The sequence below is a fragment of the Ranitomeya variabilis genome, chromosome 6, assembly GCF_051348905.1.
Source record: "Ranitomeya variabilis isolate aRanVar5 chromosome 6, aRanVar5.hap1, whole genome shotgun sequence".
Classification (NCBI taxonomy): domain Eukaryota; kingdom Metazoa; phylum Chordata; class Amphibia; order Anura; family Dendrobatidae; genus Ranitomeya; species Ranitomeya variabilis.
Window position 1 is genome coordinate 269,797,490 of NC_135237.1, and position 19,844 is coordinate 269,817,333.

Here is a 19,844-nt window from a genome sequence, read left to right on the forward strand (position 1 = left end):
TTGATATCACCAACCATTCCCATGTTATTTAGGTGTACTCATATAAATGGCGCACCCTGTATATATATATATATATATATATATATATATATATATATATATATATATATATATATATATATATATATATATATTAGGCTTGCTAGAGTACCAAGAGCTTGATTTGTTAAGAGGTGCATACCACTTAATGAATTGGACACATCTTCTGAATGGCATGCTTCTCCGTGTGCTTTACCAGAAATGTTACTCTGGTAAGTGACAATGGAAATGGCAAAAGTTGTAACATTTTTGTGAAACTCTACATTGGTCAAAAATATTGCAACTTTTCAAATAGTTTCACCCCAGTTTTGTGGAGTAAAAACTTTGATGAATTGGAGCATCGGTCCTCAGCCTTTTTCAGAAGTGCATTTGAGTAAAACATACACAGCTGCAAGACTCATTTAATGCTGCCTGTGATTCGGGCAGCATGGATCAGATAATAGCTTCAATCTAAAATTTCACATTAGAAGAGCAAAAATCAATGTTTGTTAAATGTCACATATAGTTATGCATATATTGTATATGTATACAGTATGTACAATTCATTATTAATGGGTATAATTCCCTGTTATGTAAATCGTTATCTTCCTATTATCTCTGTTAAATATTCACCAGAGATAAGTATAAATATGTATAGACAATGAGTATAGTTGGACTATAATCTCTAATCCTCATCCAGTGCTGGATTTATGACTGGATTGGGATCGTTCATGTTAATTTATTTGGTGACCATTCTTAACAGAAGTGGCTTACACTGGGCATTGCGTTATTTCAGAAATGCCTTCTGAGAAATATTAAGCCTTAAATCTCAAGTGGCTTTCATGATAAAACTTCGAAAAGTATTTTGGGCAGGAAACCATCTACACAGCCTTCCTCTAAATCATAGGTCATCAGAAAAAAAACAGAGAAGCCAAAATTCCATAGAAATATTCAACCACTCCACCAAATCTGGCAGCTCATAAATCTTTTTATGAGACACTCTCCAGTTATCTGGTACGATAGTAATCAATTCCATACTTTCCTTTCGCGGAGCTGAGATTATTTTGTGGAGTCTCAAGTGGTGAGAGGCATTGTACACCTCCCTTGGCACACCTTAGCTCTCAGGATGTGGTATATATAAAATACAAAACCTTCTTACCTTCTTTTTTCGTTCGTTCATTTTTCGCATGCTTTAGAACTTATTTGTCCCAGATGGGCAAAAAGTTCTACATTTGGTCTCAATGATAAGAATCACCTAAGTGTCCTAAGGTTCATGCTGCACACACTATAATACAGCATAGAAAGACTGCGTAGCAAGGTATTCATATTCCAGGAAGGCCTTCCTATATATTCCAGTTCTGACAACTTTTGCGTTTTATCTTAGTAGTGGCCCTTAAAAGTAACTCCATCCAAAAAGCATAATGTTTTATTCCTATATTTGTTAACCCTTTTTTGAGGGGTTGGATTTAGCTTGGTTAAGAGATCCACTGAACTCTTCACCATTTATACTGCTTGACTTTGTCTTGGCACAGACCCATCTTTGATATCATGTACTTTGGCATATAAAAAACTTTTGTGACAGGTGCTAAATTTTCTGTATCTCTTGCTTATGAAAAATGAGTTTAGAAGGAGTATGTATTTTAATAATTTTATCCTTTCACAAAAACATCATACTTTTTATTTAGGGCACTGGCATTCTTTGTTTTGCATAATACGTAAAGAAAAGAAACAGAAGTTTTCCACTTTTTTCATGCAGACTTTCAAAGGAATAAGTCGTTTTCAGATGTTTTCTAATTGCCTTCTCTTCTGTGAGGGACAACAACAACAAGCATGGTGTTGGAAAACATTGCATGTCTTATCTTCCTAAACAGCAACAGACTTACCCTTTCAGTGGCACGAGCGATTTGCCAAGCCAAGTGTAATAGTAGAGAGATCTACTATACACAAAGGGAAGTCTTTGAATTATTAATAGACTGCCGTTAAGGAAATGATAGCATTTTATCACCCACCTCTAGTAGCAAGTCTCCTTCTGGCATGGCAATCCCTCCGGATGGGTTGTCTTCTTTTATTGCGTGACCGACCGGCTGGCATGGTTGCTTCTTGGAGTGCTGTTCCTCAATTGCTGTTAAACAAGGTGAGTAAAAAAAAAATTATAAGTAACAGAACTGATCAGTGTGAGAGACGCAGTGAAGTGTTACAGTCAGAGGTCATAGAAAGAGCAGCATGCAATTTTCATATCTGACAGCATGAAGCTATATGAGTTTTATGATTTGGCAAATCCCAAAGCCTTTAACGGAATTATCATGCTGAGCATTTGAAGCTCCCAGAGTTTTTTTTATTTCAGGCACGGCCATTTATAAGACGTAGAATTTTAAATGTAAAATTTGAAAATCTTGTAACTATTTGTGACAAAAGTTGCATTTCGTAATGAGTCATCAGGCCTTGTGCTTGCTATATCTTTACACTTATGACTGGAGCAATGGGCTCTTTAGGAAGTAGCACTGGGACATGGAAATTTGCTGGCAAATAAGATAACATAATTAATTTGTAGAACTCTTCATAATAATTTTCAGTTTGAACTTTTTTTTGCTTATACTTTGCGATTTCACACCTTCAAAAAGGAAAAGTATTTATATAGTACACATTGTATGGTTGGCCAAGTGAGTTACGCAGCTCTTTATTATGTAATGAATTTCGACCCTAAAAATCTATGGACATCATCACAGCTCGTTCGCAAAATTACCCTAAATCCCCAACCATACACAATAGATAGCTGTCAGCCGAACGATCATTTAACCAAAAGCTCTCACTCCCAATTCCCACATACACCAGAGCTCTTCTCTTGGTCTAGCGCTCCTGTGTTCTTTATGAGAGACTACTCTGGTGGCTGCTTATCTCGTGGAGAACATATATACTAGCAGTCCAAAAGATATCGTAGGTTTTGGCTGTCATTAATCCAATGTGAACGTGACCTTTAAAAAACTGGTTACAAATTTGAAATCCTGGTTAAAAATTTATAGTGATTTTAAAAATGGGAAAATTAATGTAAATACTAACCAAACATTCTCCTATCCAAGGGTAAACATTTAACTTTCATGACCTTTATCTTAGAATAAAACAGTCTAACTTCCATGTCATTAGTTTTCATGATCCGGAAATCTCAAGTAATTTCAATTTGAGTGGAGTAACTAAGAACAGATATGGCCGAAAATGGTATGTGGCCCTAAACAGAGTCCAAACAAGTGATAACAGTAGAAATTGACTTGGTGTCCAAGTTATGCAACACTTAAACAGTGAAGTAACCATTAGGATACTTGTTCAGACAGATCGCAACCCTAGAGGGGAAGGTGAGTATAATGTTATTATTTACGGATCACAAATTTTGGACCCAATTCATCAAAGTTTTTACATCAGAATTCTGGTGAAAAAACTTTGAACAGTTGCCCAATTTTGTCACAACTTTAGGCTGTTCTAAAATTCTGCGACTTTTGACATTCTTATGCCATTTTTACCCAGCTCTGACAAAGTGGGTGGAGCTTGGAAAGGATGGGGGCTTTGTGACCGCCGCTCATAAAATTCATAAGTGACTTTCGCTCTGTCACAAATGTTGTTCCAGCAGGGACTGGAGTACGACTTGTGACGATGCACACGCGGAGATGTGTATTTTGCACCTCGCCTAATCTATATATATATATATATATATATATATATATATATATATATATATATATATACTTACCTTGTAAAGTGTTCACATCCTGTTCAGTCCAGATGTGTCCAGATCCCAGAATTCCAAGCGGCGGAGGGTCACCGACCTCCATATTGGGACACCCAAGTGATGGGTGTCTCAATATGGAAACTGCTGGTGGTACCAGCCTCTTGCGTGGTACCACCAGCGGAACACCGTCGCACCACACACACACACACACACTGTATACGCTGTATGCACCACCACACACACACACACAAAAACACACTGTATATATGCCACAAACTGTATATGCCTTACGCACCACACACACACTGTATACACCGTAGCCTCTTGCACGGTACCACCAGCGGAACACTGTTGTGAACAAGCCGCCGCCGGGATCAGCCGAATGATTCACTGACCGCTGCCGAGAACACATGAGGGAAGAAGACAGCACAGTTGTGGAGAGAGAGAGAGCAGACAAGGGAGAGATCACATGCGTACACAGGTCAAAAAAGAGATGACATGAGAGGAGAAGACTGCATATGGGGAGAGAGAAAGCACACAGAGGTGGGAGAGACAGAGCACAGGGGGAAACAGCTCAAACGGGACAGCACATGATGGGAGAACACAGCACAGGAAGGAGAGACAGCAGACAAGGGGGATAGCACATGTGGTAGACAGGTCAAAGAAGAGAACACAGATGGGAGAAGTCAGCACATGGGGAAAGAGAGAGTGGATAGGTGGGTGAGCACATGGGGGAGAGATTCTCAACACTGCCAAGCCTGCCCCCATCGTGACATTACGATAGCTTCGGACCTCCATCTAGTTCATTAAATAAGCACTTAATATATTGCAGTCATCATACTATATATCACTGTGTACTTACAATTGCTCATTTTGCCCATTCACCCAGTTAATTATTCTTTTTTCTCTGCTCTGTGTAGAAGCAGTAAGTCTATTGTCCCTGCATTTTTCATACACCTCTTCAATTTCTGACCCAGCTGCTCCGCTCCCTACCCCCAGGGTCATAGACTTTTGCAGTAACTCATGATTTGTGTCAGCAAAAATGACCTCCTGTTTCTACATAGAGCTTAGAAGGATTCAGCAGTTTAATCATGTGGTGCAGTAGTGTAGCTACCAGGGGGCAGAGGGTGCAAGTGCCCCGGGCCCGGAGCTCTGAGGGGGCCCACCCAGAGCTACACCACTGTAACTGCATCTCCTCTGCCACTATGGGGCCCCTGAGCAGGTGGGGGGCCTGGTGCCAGCAGTGGGTCCCCCGCCTGTCAGCGCAAGGTGAGCTGTATCGGTATTTAGCCGATACAGCTCACTGCATTGATGAGGAAAGGAGCGCTGCGCTCCTCCCATCATTCCCCTGTCATCGTCTGGCATCGCCAACACTGACAGCGGGTGCAATGATGTCACTGCCCGGCACCCACTGTCAGGAGATGAGTGGGAGCTTGGAGCACCTCTGGAACAAGGAGGAAGAGAGGTGAGTATTTATTGTGTTTTTCTATGGGCCTGCCTTACACTACAGGGTCTGCCTATGGGGGTACTGTCTTATACTACAGGGTCTGCCTATGGGGGTGCTGTCTTATACTACAAAGTCTGCCTATGGGGTACTGCCTTATACTACAGGGTCTGCCTATGGGGGTGCTGCCTTACACTACAGGATCTGCCTATGGTGGTGCTGCCTTATATTATAGGGTCTGCCTATAGGGGTGCTGCCTATTGGGGTGCTGCCTTATACTACAGGGTCTGCCTATGGGGGTGCTGTCTTATGCAGCAGGGTCTGCCTATAGGGGTGCTGCCTTATACTACTGGGTCTGCCTATGGGGGTGCTGCCTTGTGCTATATTGAGGACTATCTGGCACATTATACTATATGGAGATTATCTATGGGGCCATCATACAGTGTGGGGATTACAGTGAGGGCGCCATCATACAGTGTTGGAGCCATCAAACAGTTTGGAGGCTACTAAGGGGTCAGTATACTGTGTGGGTGGTACTATACAGTGAGGGGGGCATTATACTGTGTATAGGGGAGCTTTACAGGGGGACAGACTCAGGGGGTCAGACTTTATTACATTTTAAGTGGGCACTTATTTTTATAGGGGAACTCAGGTTACTGTGACTGTCAAAGGGGCATACAGGGCATTATTACTTTCTAGGGGGCAAAATATGGGCACTGCTTTCTAGGGCACTTGCGCCCGGCATTACTATATTATAGAGGGGTGCTTTAGAATTTAGAGGGCTCAGAGAACCACACAGCAGGTGCAGTAATAGGGTCACATACGGCAGCAGCGGCTCAGTATTGGGGTATCAGCAGGATGAGGAGTTTGTGCGGGTTCGGAATATATGGTGATGGGGCTGGAATATGAGAAGTGATACGTGTCTTTGTTGTATTCTCTGCAGCCGAGTCCTGGCTGGAAGTAGTTGTCATGTCGGTCTGGGCCAGATTGAAAAGATGAGAAAAGTGAACGATTCCATCAGAAAGAACGTCAGCGGTAAGTCATTATCTGTAACGGTGCTGTGATCTCTTATATGATCTGTAAGGCTGGTATTTACCACTGACCGTATGGCGGTAATATCAATATTGGTCTTTATCTAGAGATTTTCTTCAGTAACAGCGCTGTCATCGGCTGAGGTTCTCCTCCACTATTAGGGGTTGTCACTTAGTTGTAATCAAGATTACCTGGTTAGGGGCCCACTCAGAAGCTTCGCCCCCCTGAACCAAAACCCTAGCTACGCCTTGTGGTGTGATAGACCTAATGGAAAACAGAAGAATTAGCTGGGTAGAAAGGCAAAATGAACAATTGTAAGTACACAGTGTTATATAATATGATGACTGCAATATACTAAGAGGATAAACATTTTGATGGGAGGAGTGCTTCTTTAAAAGGCATGAACCTCTTCGTGAATTAGGAGCCAGCACTTCGCCATGCCACGTTCATTGATCACTGGTCTTGATGAAACAATGCGTTTGTCTCTAATAAGGTGTTAAGTCCTGGACGGAATGTCTACCAAAAGATTTCAGAAAAGTATTACAATAATAATATTTGATAATATTTGACAACAAGGGAAAACTTTTGAATTTGTTTTTACTCACAACATGAACACAGTGCCTCTTTACCATGCAAGACGGTTACTTTTAATATGTACAAACTCTTACTGTTATTCTGGTTCAGTCTTGATTTGGCAACTGCAACTCACTATTGATCAGTTTCCCTGTCACAAAATTTTTCCCTCTCCAATCTACCCTCAATGAAGCAGCCATAGCTGCCCAGCTGCGTGAACCTTACGTTCACCCTCTGACAGTCATTGTGCTGCTTGTTCCATCCACTACGGAATACAACCTAAGTTTATCATTCGCACCCCAAAGCTCTATGACATCTGCCTCATCTCTGTCTGCCATACTGCTCATGTTCTCCTACTAATGATCTAAGAAGAACATCTTCCATATTCCAAACCTCCCACTCCCGTCTCTAAGACTTTTCTTGCAAACCATTCTTAAGTTGTATGGATGCAGCACTCTTATACGGTCATATATCTCAGATTTCAAAAGGAGGCTTGCAGAAGTTTATACTAGATGACATATTAGAGAGTTGTGTCCCCAACAATCCATCTATTGTGGCAGATATGGCAGATATATAACAATATACTATTGTCAATGGTTTCATAGGAAAGAGCTGTAGTGAATTCCTATGTACCTATATCCAGTGTCTGCTGGATACAGGAAACCTGGTATAAATTTTCTAATTCTTATTTTGATATTTTGTCTGAGATGTTCTTTGATTATGGCTTGATGCAGAAATGCTCAATTACTTCACTTTGGTGGTAGATGGTGATCGAAATTCAGAATAAGGATGTGAAAGGTTACATTCTTAGAATTAGGCTATATGTATCTGTGTTTTGAAGTTTGTACTTGGACAATGATGTATGGACCATCCGCCGGTCACTTGATCTAAACCAAATATATGTCTAAGTGGTTATTGAGTTCAGGTTCGAAGGCCCGTAGCCAGTGCGTGCATCGCGGTACAAATGCTGCCTGCAAAACACAGATGTGTGAACCTAGCCTTAGAATAAGGCAAACACACCGCTGCTCAGGTATCCTTCAGACGACAAGGAACCTGCTACCTTACAAAGAAAAATAATACATGTTTAAACTATATCAGATTTAACAGATGACTTTACTTCTTACAATTACTGATGGATTGGAGCGTCACGAACCAGACAGACAGTCTATGACTAGCAGAACCCTGTCTTTTTTTATTTGCATAGCGCCATCAAATTCCACAGACATCATTATCACTGTCCACACTGAGGCAAGCAATCCAAATTCCCTATCATTATGTCTTTGGAGAGAGGGAGGAACCGGAGTACTTGGAGGAAACCCACATAAAATGGTGAGAAAATACAAACTCCTTGAGGATGTTCTCTTTGGTGGAATTTGAACCTTGGACACTGCTGCCGCAAAGCAACAGCAGTAACCACTGAGCCACGGTACTGTGTTATCACTGAGCCACCATACTTCCGATTACATTAATAGTTATAAATCAAAGAACCGTTGTATAACACTTACATTTGTTTTAGACTTTATATTAATGTCAGGTTGGCATGTGTGATATCACAAATATTTTTTTGTCAGGAAAGCAGCTGTGATGTCACTAAAACGTTTCGATCAGGTAAGCTGCTTAGTGGGTTTCATAATTGCAGTTTTGTCAGGCAATCTGGATGTTTTCATCAGCTAAGCATCTATGACGTCACAACTAGAGTCAGTGAGGTAGGCTCAGGGGTGGCCATTAAATATTTACCATCTAAAACCAGCCCATACACTGTTCTTGTGGTGTGGCCCTCTGTTGTCGATGAAGAAAACAATATTAAGTAATTTACAAGTTACTCAAGGTTTTTCCTTGGTTACTAATACATTTTTATTTCTCATTTAGGTGCATTGTATTTTAACCCCTTTAAGCATCAGGCAATTTTTCCACTTTTGCGATTTCCTCCCTTTCTTCCAACAGCTATAACTTTTTTACAAATGGGGAACAAAGGGGAGTGATTTTAACTTTTGTATTTCATATTTTTTTATGTTTTTTTTTTTTTTTAACATGTTTATTAAGTCCATTCAGCATTATACGATACACTGCAATATTGTAGTATTGCAGTGTATTGTGAAATATATGATCTCCTAAGAAGCCGTGGTTAAGAGCTTAAACGCTAAAAATACTCATCTTCATATTGAATTTAACACATTATATACCGTTAGTACACTATGGCCCGACTCATCAAAAGCGTTGTCATCAGATTTCAGGCATAAAACACTTTGTAAAGCAGTAAAACGTTTGCTCAACTCCAGGTTCCACAAACATTTTGCAACTCTTGCTGTTTTCACACCAAAGTGGAAGGAACATGGACGGGGCGTGACAACACCCACCTGGCCAATTCTTCAAAAGTGACACCACTTAATAAATTTGCGGCTTCTTACTCCTGCAAACCTGTCATTAATGAGTTGAGCCCTATGGTTCTTCTATGGCTATTTTTCTTGTATTTGCATGCTTTGATAAAGCACATCGGATAGTGTTTGGAATGCATTGCTTTTTCTGCATATTCAGAGTGTCATTTCAAATATGGATCAATACATTTGAAGATTTTATCGATGAGCTGGAACAGCATATCTTCTTTTCTTACTATATGTTTCTTGTATTATTCATTTTGAAAACTCAGTTCATCAGGTTTTCAAAAATATTAATTTCACTAAATACGTAGCATTGTTTATTATTTAATATATGGATTTTTCTGAATTCTCTCAATACATTTTATGAACAATTTTGTTAGTTGTCAATAAAGATTACATTATTAACAGTAAAAATAAATAATGCTACAATGCTCCAAAATGATTCATAATCAAACTTATATATATGTTTTAAATTTGCTGTGAAACCAGGATTTACTGCTAATGCAAATGGCAATAAAAACACTAACTTTTTATATACAGTATATCTTTTAATATGCAAATTGATTTTTCGTGACTAAAATTTGAGATATGTTTACAACGTTTAGGTTAATTTTTCTTACTCATTTTCTTATTTTCTCTATACAGGTTTGAAGTACATTAAAATATATTAATATTATTATTTTTTTGCTTCACAGAAGGAAATTAATGTGAAGTTATGACTTCAGGTAAAGTTTCTCATCGAAGTTCTTCACTGCCAGACTAGAGCATGGGTTTCATGATACTATGCTAGTCCTTCATTCTGCTCATCGGCTTACATCCCAGACTAGTATCAGTGATATAAGGGGTTGTCCGGGACTTTTAGGCTGATGGCCTATCCATAGCACCCCCGGCACTGGCCAGAAGGGTGCAGCTGCACAGCTCAGCTCTGTCAATGGTATAGTGGCTGACGCCGGTATTGCACATCTGAGTACTGCACATACTGCACAACTGCCCTCTATTGATTTGAATAGGGGCAGATGTGTAGTATCCAGCAGCAGCAGCTAGTAAATCATTGATGGAGCTGTGCTGAGCAGTTCCACAGCTGAGCACTTCCAGCCATGGCCGGCACTTGGAACATCTGAACGATGGGGGTGTCAGGTGTCGCATGCCCCACTGATAAGATATTGATGACCCATACTAAGGAATGGCCATCAATGTAAAATCCTGGACAACCTTTTAAATGTAAAAACAACATAGAGAGATACAAGAACCAGATACAGCAAAGATACCTACTATATAAACAATGGTGGAGCACTTTTTAAAAATGTATTTACTGCTTATATTTTAGACCACTAGGCAGATGGTTTGTAAAAGCAAGAAGGATGGATGACATTTGTATAAGTCATATTGAGAAAGGTATAGGCAGTGTGGTTTAGCTGTTAGTTCTAAAAGTAGACGTTTGAGGGTTCATTTAAGGATAGTGTTACTTACATATTCACTTTTCATCTCAACCCTGCTTCAGCAAGCATTTCCATAAGAAATTAAATGATTTGCATTTTTATATGTTTATTTTGTCTTTTGTCGTTTATTTTGCACAAAGTTCATCAAAATGGCACCCAACGTTGGATAAATTTGATGAAACTACAAAGATGTTACTTACTGCCCTTTTGATTTATGTACAGACCTGTTTTTGAACAAAATCTTGCATGACCCATCCAATATGTTTTAAAATGTTGCATATTAGTCTTTAAATGCTGCCATCAGGGATTAATTGGCTGCAGGGATCGTCGAAGGCACACAGCCGACATCGGAGAATCGCCGCTGGCCCAGGTGGTAAGCATAGGGTTTTTTTTTATTATGGCCACTTTAGTTGTTAAGAAGAGGTTGACTAGTAGTGGACAGCGCCTATAATTGAAATGAATCTTTTTGATGAGGTCAATGTTCTAACACCAGAAAACTTTCCAAAAACACACAATTTCTGAGAATTTTTATTATTTATAATTCTTCTTTCCTACTTCAACAGATATAATACACCCTGCGTCTGACAATAGAAGAGGTTTAAACCAAAATAATGAATTAATCATTAACAATATTAAAGTCAGGCACAAGTTTGCATTCATCAGTGATAGTCATTCTGCCCATTGCACCTATACATACAGTTAGCAGTAGACATCTGCATGTAAAGTCAGATTGTATACTGTGCAATAGCCAAAAGCTTCTAAAGGGCAGATGTAAAAGTGTTTCCTTACAACACACTGTGTGTCCTGCTGGTTTACAACTTTTATTTTCAAATTCAATGTTTTGAGCTTTTTTAATCAAATATTAGACTCAAACTGAGAAACATCACAAAGACATCAGACAAATGTACATGTACGAAAGATAATGGAAAGGGTTGATATTCCTAAAAACGCCTTCAATCACCATTTTTTAATGACATGGTGTGACCATTTGCTGGGAGTCAAGAGGAAGTCCACTAAGATGGAATGGTGGAAGCTGCAGACGATCAGCATCGGCTAATTGACTGCAGTGGTCACAGAAGTTGTATAGCACTGACATTGCAGAAATACCATCAGTCTGGGAGGTGAAAATAAAGTTTCTTTTCTCTTGTTCTGTGCTATGGAGCTATGAAGAAAAGGTTGTTCAGTAATGGACAAGCCATTTATAGCTTTAATTTAACCTGTAAGGCAAACCTGTAGGACCCCCCTCTAACTCAACTTTAAAAAAAAACATGCAGTGTAAATTAAGACATAGCGCCAATGTCATATTAATTCAACTTTTATCATCAAATCCATTTAGGAACTTTTATACAGCTCTGTTCAGCTTGCAGATGGGTTCTATGCAGGGCCGGACTGGCCATAGGGCAGTTCTGGCATTTGCCAGAGGGGCCGCCCCCTGCCGTGGGCCACTCCCTCTGCAGGAGCACCATTGATGTGACAGGACAGGAGCCGCTCAGGAGAAGAAGGAGGCGCGGTCTCAACTGCTCTGTACATGTGAGCAGCAGCAGTGGGACACAGGAGTCCACAGTGAGAAGGAAGGGCAGAGGCAAGGTGGGGGGGGGAAGGGAGGCATTTATCCCTGGCCATGTCCCAGCTCCGGCGGGGATAATTTACATACCGTATTTTCCGGCGTATAAGACGACTGGGCGTATAAGACGACCCCCCAACTTTACCAGTTAAAAAATAAAATCTTCTTAAAAGTTGGGGGTCTTCTTATACACCGTATGTCGTCTTATAGGGCCGGTGAATATGTGCCTTTTGGGGGGGGGGGGGAGTGATCCTGATGAGGACGAGGGGGCGTCTCACAGGAAAGTGAGTATCCCCCATTACCTTATCATAGCGCTGCAGCGTGGGGTCTCTGTGCTGGGAGCGGCGGCTGCTGTGCTGTGGCGGCTCCTCTTCTGCAGTGTGGGGCCTCTGGTGCTGTGGGGCAGTGGCGGCGGCGTATCTTCATGCAGTCGGGGCTCCTCCGGCATCTCAGCCTGGAAGCCCCGCCGGCAACTCCATCGGTACAATGCGGTCAGGTGGCCTCCGCGAAAATGGCCGCTGCTCAGATTCAGATCTCGTCCCGAGATCTCGGGAGACGAGATCTGAATCTGAGCAGCGGCCATTTTCCCGGAGGCAGCTCAATAGGTGCGATGCGGTGGCCCGGCCGCTGGGGGCTGTGCATGCTCAGATTCAGATCTCGTCCCGAAATCTCGGGACACGAGATCTGAATCTAAGCAGCGGCCATTTTCCCGGAGGCCAGCGCATTACACCGATGGAGTTGCCGGCGGGGCTTCTAGGCTTTGAGATGCCGGAGGAGCCCCGACTGCATGAAGATACGCCACCGCTGCCACCGCCCCACAGCACCAGAGGCCCCACACTGCAGAAGAGGAGCCGCCACAGCACAGCACAGCACAGCAGCCGCCGCTCCCAGCACAGAGACCCCACGCTGCAGCGCTATGATAAGGTAATGGGGGATACTCACTTTCCTGTGAGACGCCCCCTCGTCGTCATCAGGATCACTCCCCCCCCCACCCACCATATACACCCGGCGTACAAGGCGATTCCCGGCGTACAAGACGACCCCCGACTTTTAAGAAGATTTTCAGGGGTTAAAAAGTCGTCTTGTACGCCGGAAAATACGGTACATACCTCTCTAGGAAGCCGCACCAGATTCATATCGCCAGCACTGCTGCTGTCTGGCACTCAGCCAATGAAAACAAGCAGGGGAGCTACAGAAACCAATGAGGAGGTGGGCGGGGCCAGTGCTGTGAGGAGAAAAAGACTGGAAGATCCCAGCACTGAGCTCCTCCAATAGCAGCTGCAGCGTTCCCTCCTCTGCCGGATCAGTGCTGGAGGATGCACGGCCAAGAGCAGGACAGGAGGGCCCAGGCCTGTGTGTGCAATGACTGCTCTAGCAACAGAGCTGAAATCCCCTGCTCCTAGGATGCATCAACAGATGAAGAAATCCAGCTGCCTGCAGGAAGGAGTGAGTATATGTGTATGCTCAATGTGTAAACTGTGTATATGTGCAGGTCATGTGTCTGTAGTTTGAGTATGTGTATATATGTACTGTGTGTATATGTGTGTGTGTGTGTGTGTGTGTATATATATATATATATATATATATATATATATATATATATATGCACCTTATGTGTCTGTATATGTACTGTATGTGTGTCTGTATATGTACTGTAATGCTGCAGAATCATGACCCCCCAGGCTGCCCACCCTGTATGTCCGTGACTTGCATTTTACTGCACTGTGTTGCAGATTTGTGCACACTAATATATTTTTAAAGGGAACATATCACCAGTGTTTGAGTCTGTCAACAAATGCAGCCGCCTTTACCTTCTCTGTGCTGCCTTAGGGTATGTGCACACGGGGCGTATTTGGTCTGGATTTGCTGTGGCTTGAAAGCGGCGTACAGCCGCAGTGTCGAGATGTTACAGCACAGTGGAGGGGATTTTATGAAATCCCATCTCCACTATGCGTTCAGGGATGCGGGTGATGACACACCCAAAATTACGCACATGCGACGCGTCTTTATAGACTGCAGCATGTCTATCTTGCGGAGACAATCAGTCTCCACAAAATAAATATCCCTCCCTGTCCTATGTATAGATACAATGCGGTATCACTGCATGTACAAAAGGGGGCAGCGTTTTTGGCAGAGCCGGGATCCACTGCGTCCAAAGCGCTGCCAGTACACAGCGTGGAAACATACCCCACACCAACATGTATATTGACTCCTGACCCCCTGCTTACCCCCAAACAAAACACTTTGAGTTGTTGTATTTAAAGGGAACCTGTCACCCCCCCCAGGCGTTTTTAACTAAAAGAGCCACCTTGTGTAGCACTAATGCTGCATTCTGTCAAGGTGGCTCTTTTAGTTGTGCTCCCTTTCAATGCTAAAATAATCATTTTTGTAATTTGTCCCTGATACCTCGAATTTGTCCGGGGGGGCATGTCTTTTACCCCCAAACACAAATGCCTCCCAGCAGTCACTCAATACTCTCTGCCTTCATTAACGTCCCACTGGGGCTCCCGGATTTACCGCCTTGTCAGTGACCACAGCGGTGTGTCCCTCACTTCCCAGACGACCTTCCACGGTCGGAGCAGCAGCCGCAACAGCGACCACTTTGAGGAAGTTAACACGCAGCAGTGGCCCGTGTGTTCTGCTGCGGCCCCGGCGCCTGCGCTGTAAGTTCGAAGGGCAACGCAAACTGCTGATTCTATCAGATGAGAGAATATACATTGCCGTCTGCATTGGCCCTTAGACCGGTGTCACACTTGCGAGTGCAATGCGAGAAACTCACTCGAGTCTCTTGTTTCCATACCCGGCACTGTCGTCATCACTTGGGAGTGGAGCGTTCAGCTGCATTGAAATACATGCAGCCACACACTCCGGTCCCTACTGCCAGCGACAGTGCCGGAAGTGAGAGACTCGCAAGTGTGACCCTGGCCTTAGAATGATTCTTGTATTCAGCGTTTGCTGGATGCTGTAGCCTAGTGTTTGTATCTAGGGTATGTGCACACAGCATTTTATTTCAGGTGGCAGAGCTGCTTCAGGAAAGCATCTCAAGTCTTTTACCTGAAGGCGCCATGTTTTTCTGTGCCACCGATGTCTTTTCACGATAGTTTCTGTTATAGTTGCAAGTGACACTGTGCTACTTCTTTTAATGGCCTCAGTTTCCAAGCACTGAAGCAGTTGAAAGAAGTAACAACATACGGAGCAGGTAAAGCAATGTCGTTTTACATTGCTGTGCACCAAGTTCATGTTATGCGGCAGGTTTGAGGTGCTTTTTCAGGTGGGGGGTGCCTGCCGCAATCCGCCTGAAAAAGATGTGTGCACACACCCTTACCTTGGTTCTGCAGCCACAAAATACATGCATCCCAACATGAAAACGATCTGTCCAGTCTCGTTTTTTAAAAGTTACCTCTGCTGCTTCTGTAAGGAAGGTAAGACATCAGTAAACTGGTTAATGAGTCACTACACATGGCCCGGTAATGTGTGCTTGCCCCCAGACTGAAACTTAAGTGATTATCACTTATGAAAAAAATTAATTAAAAGCTTCTCCTATACATTACAATGTTAATCACGGACCACGCAGAGTGTACACTGGTGCTGTCTATGTGCTGTCCGTGATTGGCACAGGTTCATAGACCTGTATAGGTCATTTTGTCTGTGACAACGATAAAAAACGAAAAATGTCTCTGATTTTTATTTGGGGACACAGTCTGCAAAAGCATATGGGCATGTGAGCAGCACCATAGACTATAATGGAAAATAAATAATGTCCTGTTCTCAGGAGCGCAAGTCTGGGGCAATATGCTACCAAGAACCTTGATTTTTAAGCCGGCTAAAAATCGTCTCACGTGACTAATAATCATTTTGCTCTTACATCAGGTGATTACTGACCTATTTAAATGAGCAATAATCAGGAAGATGCACCAACACACATTTCATGATTATTGGCTCATCTAAGTTGGCCATAATTCAGTGGCTGTTGGCTATGCAGGTCCGCAACACAAAACGTTTTGATTGTATGCTGCTGACCTGTACTTGGACTATCTAGAGAGCAAGATTACAGAAGTTACAAGACGTGGGCCTGTGTGCTTAAAAATGCCAGGGCTGAATTTCAGTCCCAGTCCGGCACTGGTTCTATGTGCTATATGTACAGTCTGAAGAAGTTCAGAGAAGTTATCAGAGTAAGAAATGTAAGATGGGGATAGCTGTATTCATTACATATGGTTTCTATTGCGCATATGATTGCATACAATACGAAGTGTAAACCACACCGTTTGCCTCCACCCCTGTTTGGGCAAACCCATATGAATATCCTACTCCACCCCATGAATCAGATATTTCTATCTAATCATTCACTGTGAAATCTTTTTTTTGTTATGGAAAAGGAAGAACCATACTGCCATGACTGACTGAGTTTTATTTCCCCTGACAGCCTTCACATTGTGATCTACATATGACTAGACCACAAGTTGCCATTTCTAGTTTTTTTTTTAAGAATCATAGCATCCAAAAATGCTGAAAGATATCAAGAAACAATTCTAAGAAGGTATAAGAAGAAAAAAATCTCAATAAGGAGAAAGCCAAGCTGGAGTAGGAAATCTTAAATGCCATGCCATGTTACTTGTTTTTTAAGTCCCCCTATCCCAGGTTGACAGTTTCCTTAAAATGTAACTTTACCCTTTATTAACCCGTGTTGCAGGTGTCTTTGCAACTCAACCAGTCTCCAACTTTGCACTGATGAGGGTCAAAAACCCCCAAAACAGCTGCAGGCAAATAGGGATTTTAACTTGTCTTTATATCCTGAGTTACTGTAAGTGGCAGGGCTCTCTAAAGGGTCAATATTGTCTTATAGAATTGATACTTCTAATGGAAACTCTGTTCCCCTAAGGCTACTTTCACACTAGCGTCGTGCACTGCACGTCGAAATGCAACGTTGCAGCGCACCGACGCATACTGTGCAAGCGCCGCACAACGGGGGCAGCGGATGCTGTTTTTCAACACTTCCGCTGCCCCATTGTGAGGTGCGGGGCGGAGTTCCCGCCGCGCATGCGCGGTCGGAAAAGGCGGGAATGACGCACCAAAAAACGTTACAAGCAACATTTTTTGGTGGCGACGGTCTGACGCAACACGACGCAACCGTCGCACGACGGTTGCGATGTGTGGCAAAGCGTCGCACTGCGTCGCTAATGCAAGTCAATGGAGAATAATAATAATAATCTTTATTTTTATATAGCGCTAACATATTCCGCAGCGCTTTACAGTTTGCACACATTATCATCGCTGTCCCCGATGGGGCTCACAATCTAAATTCCCTATCAGTATGTCTTTTGAATGTGGGAGGAAACCGGAGTACCCGGAGGAAACCCACGCAAACACGGAGAGAACATACAAACTCTTTGCAGATGTTGTCCTGAGTGAGATTAGAGCCCAGGACTACAGCGCTGCAAGGCTGCAGTGCTAACCACTGCGCCACCGTGCTGCCCAAGCACTTTTGCAGGATGCGTTTTTTCTCCAAAACGACGCATAGCGACGTGCAGTGCACGACACTAGTGTGAAAGTAGCCTTACATGTGAAGAAACAATCTGTGGACAAAATACAAATGAAATTTCAATGCTAGATTTAATGTGCACAAAGTAGGCCATTATAAAACACTATCCTGGAACATGACTGCTTGGCTACCAAATAAATGTTTTATTTATGAAATGTATGAACAAGAAATGTATTTACGCTAATAAATCTGATTTTTTTTTTGTTTTATGAATATTAGAAATTAGCAAATCGATTAAATGCAAATTGACTTTGTGTCCAATTCGATGAAATTTACAGATTCTGAATTGAAACAATTTTCATTTGACATGAGCAAATCACCCCCCAAAAAATGTCCTATGTTATTTTACACATTGCCGAAGATTGAATTATCCAGGGATGGTCTCAGGTATGGACGCTCTTCATAATTCTTTGCAGCTATCACATTAGATGATACAGCATAGCCAATGAGAAAAGACTATCAGATCCACAATAAAAGCTGAGACAGGGAATGCAGCAGTCATTTACGGGTGTTACAGGCTATAAAGATGACCTCAGAGCTTAGCATAAGGCTACGTTAGCATCACCATCTTTTCAGTCTGAGTGTTGTCCATGAAAAAAACTGACAGCACTTCGACCCAGGGCCGGACTGGCCATAGGGCAGTTCTAGCATTTGCCAGAGGGGCCGCCCCCTGCTGTGGGCCGCTCCCTCTGCAGGAGCCCCTTTGATGTGGTAACAGGAGCCGCTCAGGAGCAGGAGAAGGAGGCGTGGACTCAAATGCTCTTTTTATGTGAGCAGAGGCAGTGCTCACCCCGGGGATAATTTACATACATACTTCTCCTGGAGGCCGCACAAGATCCACGTCTTCACCACAGCTGCTGACTGTAGCACCCAGCCAATGAAATCAAGCAGGGGAGCTACCGAAACCAATGAGAGGAGGTGGGCGGAGCCAGTGCTGAGAGGAGAAAAAGACTATGGAAGATTCCAGCACTGAGCTCCTCCAATAGCAGCTGCAGTGTTCCCTCCTCTGCTGTATCAGTGCTGGAGGATGCAGGGCTGAGAGAGGGTCAGTGCTGGAGGATGCAGGGCTTAGAGAGGGTCAGTGCTGGAGGATGCAGGGCTTAGAGAGGGTCAGTGCTGGAGGATGCAGGGCTGAGAGAGGGTCAGTGCTGGAGGATGCAGGGCTTAGAGAGGGTCAGTGCTGGAGGATGCAGGGCTTAGAGAGGGTCAGTGCTGGAGGATGCAGGGCTGAGAGAGGGTCAGTGCTGGAGGATGCAGGGCTTAGAGAGGGTCAGTGCTGGAGGATGCAGGACTTAGAGAGGGTCAGTGCTGGAGGATGCAGGGCTGAGAGAGGGTCAGTGCTGGAGGATGCAGGGCTTAGAGAGGGTCAGTGCTGGAGGATGCAGGGCTTAGAGAGGGTCAGTGCTGGAGGATGCAGGGCTTAGAGAGGGTCAGTGCTGGAGGATGCAGGGCTGAGAGAGGGTCAGTGCTGGAGGATGCAGGGCTTAGAGAGGGTCAGTGCTGGAGGATGCAGGGCTTAGAGAGGGTCAGTGCTGGAGGATGCAGGGCTCAGAGAGGGTCAGTGCTGGAGGATGCAGGGCTCAGAGAGGGTCAGTGCTGGAGGATGCAGGGCTTAGAGAGGGTCAGTGCTGGAGGATGCAGGGCTGAGAGAGGGTCAGTGCTGGAGGATGCAGGGCTGAGAGAGGGTCAGTGCTGGAGGATGCAGAGCTTAGAGAGGGTCAGTGCTGGAGGATGCAGGGCTGAGAGAGGGTCAGTGCTGGAGGATGCAGGGCTGAGAGAGGGTCAGTGCTGGAGGATGCAGGGCTTAGAGAGGGTCAGTGCTGGAGGATGCAGGGCTGAGAGAGGGTCAGTGCTGGAGGATGCAGGGCTTAGAGAGGGTCAGTGCTGGAGGATGCAGGGCTGAGAGAGGGTCAGTGCTGGAGGATGCAGGGCTGAGAGAGGGTCAGTGCTGGAGGATGCAGGGCTTAGAGAGGGTCAGTGCTGGAGGATGCAGGGCTGAGAGAGGGTCAGTGCTGGAGGATGCAGGGCTGAGAGAGGGTCAGTGCTGGAGGATGCAGGGCTTAGAGAGGGTCAGTGCTAGAGGATGCAGGGCTGAGAGAGGGTCAGTGCTGGAGGATGCAGGGCTTAGAGAGGGTCAGT

At 43.7% G+C, this 19,844-nt stretch overlaps 1 protein-coding gene across 1 annotated transcript in view; it reads right to left on the reverse strand.

Annotated features, from left to right (window-relative positions):
- AHRR (aryl hydrocarbon receptor repressor) overlaps positions 1 to 19,844 on the reverse strand; it is a 462,221-nt gene that overhangs the window by 174,209 nt on the left and 268,168 nt on the right. Inside the window, exon 4 of the mRNA XM_077269620.1 lies at positions 2,028 to 2,140. Within this exon, the coding sequence (XP_077125735.1) occupies positions 2,028 to 2,140 (113 nt within the window). The remainder of the gene's footprint in view (positions 1 to 2,027; positions 2,141 to 19,844) is intronic.